The 9,278-nt window shown below is 38.2% G+C and overlaps 1 protein-coding gene across 1 annotated transcript; it reads left to right on the top strand.

The window, feature by feature from the left end:
• Positions 1-2,632: 2,632 nt before the first annotated feature.
• dnajc19 (DnaJ (Hsp40) homolog, subfamily C, member 19) lies at positions 2,633-9,178 on the top strand. Its single transcript, XM_072659817.1, has 6 exons — positions 2,633-2,790; positions 5,397-5,448; positions 5,580-5,653; positions 6,829-6,908; positions 7,023-7,093; positions 9,020-9,178. Exons 1-6 carry the CDS (start codon positions 2,788-2,790, stop codon positions 9,088-9,090), a joined length of 351 nt encoding a protein of 116 aa, XP_072515918.1. The 5' UTR covers positions 2,633-2,787; the 3' UTR covers positions 9,091-9,178.
• Positions 9,179-9,278: the final 100 nt, after the last annotated feature.

Raw genomic sequence — 9,278 nt, 5'->3', positions numbered from 1 at the left:
ACAGCACTGAAGTGAGTAACTGAGTTCAGGGCTTGAGATGATCCCTTTCAGAGTGGGTTTGGTGTGAAGCGCATTCACTCATGACCATTAGGACTAATAACTGTTTCTGTGAGGGAGCTTTTAGAGCAGGGCTGCTCAATCCTGGTCCTGGAGATGATCCACCACCCTGCAGAGTTTAGCTCCACCCCAAATCTAACACACCTGATCCAGATTATGAAGGCCTTCAGGAGCAACTGAACATTAGAGTCAGCTGTGTTGGATCTGAACTCTTCAGGGTGGTAGATCTCCAGGACCAGGATTGAGCAACCTTGTTTTAGAGGCACTACACTCTTTAAATGTCTGGTTCGGTTCACCACCACTGTTTCTCTAGAATAGAGAGTTTCACACCAATCGCATCGCGCAATCTGTAAACTGTCCATGTATTAATCTGTCCAACAACCCTAGTTCAAATAAGCACCATATATTCATAATATCGTAGATATATCATACACAGTTATTCATAATTACCCATAACGGCTATGAAGGGCGCCCTGTTGCTTAAACCCATCCTCCAGTGGAAGTGCTGTTCCTGCAGTGAAATAGTAACAGCAGTATTACATGGAGGTCTTGTAGACGGTCCTTTAAAGAGCCTTTTAAAGCATGGTTAAAACCTTTAGAGCCCATTTTCAGGCACTATCTAGAACCATGTGAATCCCAGACAATGGGAAAGCATTTTTGCACTAAATACTACCTCACTGCGTCATTGGACTCTTCTACACACTACATTTAGCTGCTGGAGTACCTCACTAACCTGTGCTGTACTACAGCTTTCTGGCTGATTCTCCACATAACATAGTATGCACATTCAATTGCACATTTAATTTGCACTACAATCTCAATCAAAGCTCAGTCTGACTGATGTTTTTATTTATTGGATCCTGCCTACACAATGTCTGCACTCTGTGTCTCGTACTGTAGCGTCTGCTTTGTGTTGTACTGCCTGTCTGCACTGTGTTGTGTGTTGCACCGTGGTCCTGGAGGAACGTTGTTGCGTTTCACTGTGTACTCTGTATAGAGTTGAAATGACAATAAAGCCTCCTGGCTTGATGTTGGTTGAGAATGCAGTTAACCCAAAACTAAACTGAGGATCATATGGAAAAATTGAGTTAGGAGTTGACTTAGTCTGGTCATGGATGACCATATTATTTTTATTCACCATTACATTTAGAAGTTCTTTAACTTTATAACTTTCTGCCTTTTGGAGAAACAGGAACTTTGACCTGGGTGCCCAAACTTTTGCATGAGTATGTATGAGCTCTGTTCTGCCTGGTCGGGCTGAAACACTCCTTATAACTTCAGCATGAATGGGTGGGGCTAGACGTCCTGTATATGCCGTACATGCTATATGTGAAAGCCTTGGGTTGTGACATCACAGAAACAGGAAATTCACAATAAATATTTTATAGCCTATAATCTATAGATTAGAGAGATTTTAAGTGTCAGCAGTGTTTACATACAACATCACACTGATTTTATTTTAAAAACTAGAGGAAAATGGGATCTCCTGGGCAGATTTCTGGGGTCGAGACCCTTGGACTAGACTTAGAAACTTTAGGGTCTGATATAAGCCTTAACTTCTACAGATCTGACTCACTGGTTTATCCATTACAAAATTATTTACAGAATATATTTCTTTGCTGTCGAACAAAAACCTTGTATCTCCAAAATGGCAGCTTTTACAGGAGCAGGAAAAGCCTTCTAAAATTCAGTGTAAAAATATTCAATCCAAGCCGTTTGGAGCATTTCTATTGGTCCATTCATCATGAAATTCTGATACAATGTAAAGAACAACTGCCAGATTTACATTATATCAAAAACCGAGACACAAGGTTTTTGCAGCACAGAGACAATATGCAACACCATATAATAGATACCAAATACAGAATATTTCTAGTTCTTTTTGCAATGGTTATAACTCAGCACCTGGTCCTCTTATCCATATGTTCTGGGGATGTTCTAAAGTGGCAGGTTAATGGCAGGAAAATCATTTTACATCTTTAGATTTTCCCTTAATGTTTTTCAGCGAGAGAATTTAGGATCTCTAGATTTTCTAGTATGGTTTGAATGGAATATCTAACAGCTAAACGTCACACAGCAAAATCTGTCCAATCATTTTTGCACACAAATGTATGAGCTCTGTTCTGCCTGGTCGGGCTGAAACACTCCTTATAACTTCAGCATGAATGGGCGGGGCTAGACGTCCTGTATATGCAGTACATGCTATATGTGAAAGCCTTGGGTTGTGACATCACAGAAACAGGAAATTCACAATAAATATTTTATAGCCTATAATCTATAGATTAGAGAGATTTTAAGTGTCAGCAGTGTTTACATACAACATCACACTGATTTTATTTTAAAAACTAGAGGAAAATGAGGCTACAGCACAAAAGCACAATTACTCTCGTATTTAATTACTTAATACATACCGTGCAGCTCCAGCAGACTCTAACTCTACACAATAAACTCACTATATTTCAGAGAAAGTTTGGGATTTGTGGATTTTATAAAAACGGGACTTTCAGTGACTTTTATCGTTGTAGCTCAGATCAGCTCAGACCGAGGTTTTGACGTCACGCAGACGCGGTCCGTTTTGCGACAGTGTGTGCCATTTTGCGGTAGGCACAATAACAAAACGTGCAAAAGTCCGAAATCGCGCCATTATTAGAGGATTATGGAATTTATCTGATTATTAAAGCTCATATTAATGCTTCAGGAAGCGGGGAGGAGACGAACCAAGTGGGGAAGATGGTAGGCAGTCTTTTCAATGCGTTGTTTTTTTCATAGATGTGAGCTGTTAGCTTTAGCTTAGCAGGTGGAAGTCGATCTTTCCGTTCCACCTTAAACGGAGCGGCTCTTCCAGTCTGCCGCCCTGAGCGCCGGGGTGTCACTGCTGCGGCATTTAAGGTGGACTGGAGAGTTCGAATTAGAAAGCTGACAAATACTGTAGTAATTTAGTTTTTATGACTCCTGTGGTCGTTTTACCTTCATTACACAGTTTTAAGCAATAATACAGTCATAATTACTCATTTATTTTTTAATTAAAAGACTTTTGTTAGATGCCCTCTTTCAGAAAGTACAGAGTCCACTGCTCTGTTTGGTCCAGTTTCATAACCCTGTTCCTAGAGAAGCTTATTTTGCATTTAAGACATTACAATTTTTATTAATTAATTTGACCTCTGTGATGTACTTAAAACCACACAGCTGCAAACATTAAAACTGCTGTGCCAGGTAGCTAGATTTGCCAGCATCACCTCCAAGGTCAAATCCTACCCAAAGTCTGAAATCCAGGGGATTAACAGGGGGTTTGTCCCCCTTTGCTGCAGCAACAATCTATACTGTCCTGGAAAGGATTTAGACCAAATACTGGATCACTGCTGTGAGGATTTGATTGCATTTAGCCTCACAAGAGAGCAGAGGTGAGGTCAGCTTCTGATGAAGGATTAGTGCTGCCACTCCAACTCGATTATATGCCCATAGTATCCAGACACTCCTAGAAAAGAGTGAGCTGGGAGTGATGGAGTGATGGGGTGGATGGATCCAGTATCTTTCCAGTAATTTTAGGATGAGTTGGAGTGGCAGAACAGATCATCCAACGTCAGAACTGAGCAGAGCTTAATACAGTCAGATCCTCCTGACTGCGGTACGTCATATTGATATATCATCTGCACCAGTAGAAGTGTCACATAATAATACTGATTTAAACATTCTGCAGTGAACTGCAGTGAATGTCATTTTCTTGGTGCTTCTGATGGGTTTCAATATAATAATTTAAAAAAACTAATAAAAATATACTTTAAGATTCAGTTTGATGTGATTTTATAACAGAAAAATAAAACAAAACAATTAAAACCATAAAAAAACTGTATCATGTTTGTAAGTCATACTGTTGGTACTAAGTAGCATCACATAGGAACCATTCGCTCGCTTTATCAGTGCTTATTTAAATATGGGCTGATATTGTAATAGAAATGATCATGATACTGAATTCTGTTATTATCGCAATGCAAAAATAGCAAGTTCACAAATTCTGATATTTCGTATTTAGCTGAAAGTGGAATACAGGTAGCTAGCCATCAATCATTTGAAGGAAAATATAATAATTTAAAATAATGATTAAACGATTAGAGTCACAGTCAATTGTGGCTCTGTTCTAGAGAAATCTACCAGGTCAGAATTCTCCACTGTGGTGTTGAACAGAACCAGACATATGAAGAGTTTAATATGTCATGATAATGATAAAAAAAAATTAAAATAATAATAATAAAATATTAAATAAATAAAACAAACCTGTAAAATGAACTTATAATGGAAAAACTGACTGTGTAAATAAAGTTACTTAACAGTGGCATTCAGTTTCAATGGGAAAAAAGAGATATTTAGATTACTGGGGGGGGGTGTGGGGGCACACTTGGTATCTGTGTTTTATCAAGACACAGCACTGCAGTGCTGAGCAATGTACCAGTGTACTTTCTGAATATAGATTTGCATTTAAGGCATTTAGCAGACGCTCTTATCCAGAGTGACTTACAAAGTGCTTTGCTTTTTACCCAAGAAAAACCTCAGCTGGTTAGAATAGACTAATAGTTCAAAGGATACCTCTAAGCTTTAGACATTACTAAACACAAGACAATAAGGTGACCATAGGACTCTGCTATTCGCCCAAGTCCTCTCTGAAGAGGTGGGTCTTCAGTCTGCGTTTGAAGACAGTGAGCGACTCTGCTGTTCGGATACCCAGGGGAAGCTCGTTCCACCACTTTGGTGCCAGGACAGAAAAAAGCCTGGACGCTGATACTGTACCTCATCTGAAAGTTCCATGAGAAAACTTGTTGTGTCTGATTTTCCACTATTTTACCATCATCAACATTTAATATAATATTAAGACAGGTGGTGGCGGTGGTGGTGGTTGGTACACTGATAGTAAATAAGATATTGTTATGTTGTAGTCGTAGTGATCCCTGCTTCCCATCAACAGCACTGTAAAGAAATCATCTAAATGAGTCAGTTTCTCTACAGTAAACCATTTCACAGCAAATCCCACTCTGCATGTGTTCATTTCAAGCACTGAGGTCTTCTAAAGCCTATAAAAATGTGTGGGTAAAGGTCCCCTTTAACACACCGGGCTGTATGAAACGTTCACACCTGGCAGGTAACTGGATACTCTGTAGGTCTTGGACGTGATTACGAACACCGCTATCATCTAGATTCAGGTAGATAGGCCCAGGGGATTAAATGGAATGAGCTCATTTTTTTTCTGATGGGAACTGTCATGTGTGTTTGGGGAAATTATGCAAATTGCCTCTCCATTAATGAGACGCTGTAATCAAGCTGTATTGTTTGTCTCCCTTCTTTTCCAGGCCAGCACCGCGGTGGCCGTGGGCCTTGCTTTGGCAGCAGCGGGATTCGCAGGTTTGGAAGAATTAAGGATATTAAACTTGAACCTGCTGAAACCTTTACCTCATCAGAAAATAAGGACATGGGGTATTTTTGTCACCAGTAATCCAAACTGCTGCTGCATTTCTTGCGACTCTCTTCAACAGGCCGCTACGCAGTGAAAGCCATGAGGCAGATGGAGCCTCAAGTCAAACAAGCTCTCCAGGCCTTTCCGAAGTCTGTAAGTCACTCAGTTCCTGAGTCAGATGTTGAAGAGCGCTGTTTAACTTAATAGACTGATTTCTGCAGATATTAGGGACGGCCGATAGCACCTGTTTTATTTTTTATCCAATACCAAGACAAACCAAGGCTAATATCCTGACGCTGGTACTGGAGAATCTGCTTGTGCTCAAAGAATTCCAGTAAAAACAGATTTTGATTTTCTGTAGTAAAACCAAAAAAAAAAAAAAGAAAATTCTGTATTCTGTAAGTCTTTATGAGGCTGGATTTGCAAATTTAATTTAGTTTGCTTTGTTGATGAGTTAATTTAATTGTTTTTACTACAGAAAATCCCCAAATTCCTGTTTTCAGTATCAGTATTGGGAAATTAGCTCATAAATAAAATTTTGTGTGTAAATAATTCCTGTAAAACCAGTAAAAGCCAATAAGCAAGGACTTGCAAATGAGGTGTGAAAGTAATCTGTGCATCATTCGTTCTTTTCTTATTCAATTGTAAATCCAAATCCGGAAAAATGAAAAAATATTAAAAAGAATTCATTACAAACATTGAAACATTGAATACAGTCATTTTCCGAATTTGGATTCACAACTGAATATAAAAAGAACGAACAATGCACAGATATACAAAGTTATACAAAGTATTTTATTCACTTTGTTTTTCAAGATAACGAGTTAATTTAATTGGTTTATTAGTTATGTATTTCATTATTTTCTTATCTTAAAAAACAATGGTTATGTCATGATAAAAAAAATCATGATCTTGAAAAAACAATTATGGTTATGTCATGATGATAAAAAATATTTTAAAAATAATAATAAAATATGAAATAAAAAAAAATGAACTTAGTAAAAAATAACTTATTATGGAAAAACAGACTGTTTAAATAAAATGTGTGAATCTATGATCCTGAAACTAAAATAATAACAATGACATTCAGTTTTATTGGGGAAAAGAGATATTTAGATTGCTGGGGGGGGGGCACACTTGGTATCTGTGTTTTAACAAGACACAGTGCTGCAGTGCTGAGCAATGAACCAGAGTACTTTCTGAATATAGGTACTGTACCTCAGTGTAAACTTCAGTGTAGGTATTTTACCTGTTTAGTCTAGACTTAAGCTCAGTCTGAGAGTCCACTAATGAGTCCGAACATGCTGATTGACGCACCTCTGTTTCAGGCGTTTGGAAGCGGCTACTACAGAGGAGGATTTGAGCCAAAGATGACGAAGAGAGAAGCAGCGCTCGTTCTCGGAGTCAGGTATCCATTAGATGATTAGATGGTTGCTCTGAGTGTTTTGCTCTGAAACTTGTTTGATTACTGAGGTGTGTTTTTTCTTTTCTTTTTTTTTTTTTTTTTTTTACACTCCTGCAGTCCCACCGCCAACAAAAGCAAGATTAGAGAGGCACACAGAAAGCTAATGATTTTAAATCATCCTGACCGAGGTAAGAACATCTCACTTTTCAGTAGAGCCCGACTGAAGAGCCTGGCCAGCTGATCATTTCAGCACATATTGGAGACCCACATCACCAGTGATGACGTTTTCCATTCAGACTCTCAATCTCTGGCTGATCTGGGCAATAAGACCATGAAATACCATCATAGCATCATAGCTACAACAGCAAACATAATCATAAAATGTGTCCAAGCTGATATTTAACATCAGAATCACAAACAGGAGCGTAAGGGTAGGGATGCACCGATCAGGCATTTGCAGTTCTTATACTGATACATAAACTTTGCATATTGGTCGATACCCGATACCAGTCTGATACCATTGCCGATTTAATAAACCGTACACCTCTCCATGTGGGAGAGACTTAAGGCATCAGGATTGACTTAAACATTACTTTATATAATTTAACAAATTAACACATATATAAATGTACTAAATTGCAATTTGTCATTTATTAATTTGCACTTTTAGTGCAGTCTCACATCACCAAATTAAAGTGAAAATATCGTTTCCATGAATCGGCCTAATTATTTGATACCCGCTCCAGCTAATTTAGTTAATATTGGAACCGATATCTGATGCTAATATCGGATTGGTGCATCCCTACGTAAGGGTACACAGACGTCACGGTTAGGTTCACACGAGAGATTAGAAAGGGTACAAAGGGACAAAAAGGGACAAAAAAAAAACAACAAAAAAAACATTTTTTTGTCCTTTAATTTAAAGTCAGTTCATCTAGTGCGGTATAGCGCCCTCCTGAGGTAGTTAATACAGGGTGCAGTGTGTTAATTAAGCAGTAAAGTACAATGTTCGCATGTTCAGTGTAGCAGCGTGGACATCATTAATTAGAAGTTACTGTGCCTTTAAGACTGCAGTAAGTAAATGAGCTCCGTTCTGATTGGCTGCCCCTTATGATGCCTTTTGAGCTGAAACATTCCTTATAATGTCAGCTTGAAAGGGTGGAGCTAAACTGCTGTCATACACAGCAAAAGCTGTGTCCCAGACTGTGCCCTATTCACTACATAGTGCACTACTTTAGATTTGTGCGGTTGTTGTAGTGGTGTCCGAATATGTAATGCAGAAAGTTCAGGGCACGGTAACAACCCCAAATTTACTGTACAAATGATGTACAGTAAACAACATTAAATACCCATGTGCCCCATTCACCATCCCCATTTTTGGACACAGCTAAGGAACAGTGGAGCTTCATGCGTTTCGGAAGAAGCACGTTCCAGCCTTCACCCTCCTAGCTCCAGTAGTATCATGTGATGGGGAGTCCTAGCTAATGGGTTGGTGATGGTTAAATTAGGGGGGAAAAAGACAGACATTTGTTACAATTACATGTTTATATAAAATTATTGCATATTATTTATTATTTATTTTATATTGCTATAAAAGTTGCCAGTCTGGCTCAAACAAGGGAAAAAAGGGACGTTTTAATGAACCTGTACTTTATCAACTGAGGAACGTCCCCCTTTCTGTTCATTCGGCAGGTGGATCTCCATATCTTGCAGCAAAAATAAATGAAGCTAAAGATTTATGGTTGTGGTTACGTCATGTTTAAAAAAACTATTATGGTTATGTCATGATAAATAATAAAATAATAATATTAAATAAATAAGAACAGTAAAATGAACTTATGCAATAACTGACTGTAAATAAAATTTGTGAATCTATGATCCTGAAACTAAAATGACTTGGTGACATTCAGTTTCATTGGGGAAAAAAAAATTGAAAAAAAAGACATTTGTTATAATTACATGTTTATATAAAATTATTGCATATTAATTTTGAACTCATTTAAATTGGTTTGGCTATAAAAGTTGCCAGTCTGGCTCAAACAGGAAAAAAGGGAAGTTTTAATGAACCTGTACTGTATCAACTGAGGAATGTCCCCTTTCTGTTCATTCGGCAGGTGGATCTCCGTATCTCGCAGCAAAAATAAATGAAGCTAAAGATTTACTTGATGGACAAGCCAGGAAATAGACTCTCTTACCCGCTGGTCACGCCCTGCCCGAGCTCTGTCCGATACACTTGACTTCTGTGATTATTAAAATCATTTATTGTACCAAAAGTTTCATTTCTCTTTCATTTCAAAGCCTGACACCGACAACAAAGACCAGGAAAAACTGTCTGGAAGATCAAAAGTTTTTTTATTTAAGAACTACCTGCAT

Source organism: Salminus brasiliensis, chromosome 17 (assembly GCF_030463535.1).
Source record: "Salminus brasiliensis chromosome 17, fSalBra1.hap2, whole genome shotgun sequence".
Lineage (NCBI taxonomy): Eukaryota > Metazoa > Chordata > Actinopteri > Characiformes > Bryconidae > Salminus > Salminus brasiliensis.
This window is presented reverse-complemented; position numbering and strand designations above follow the sequence as displayed.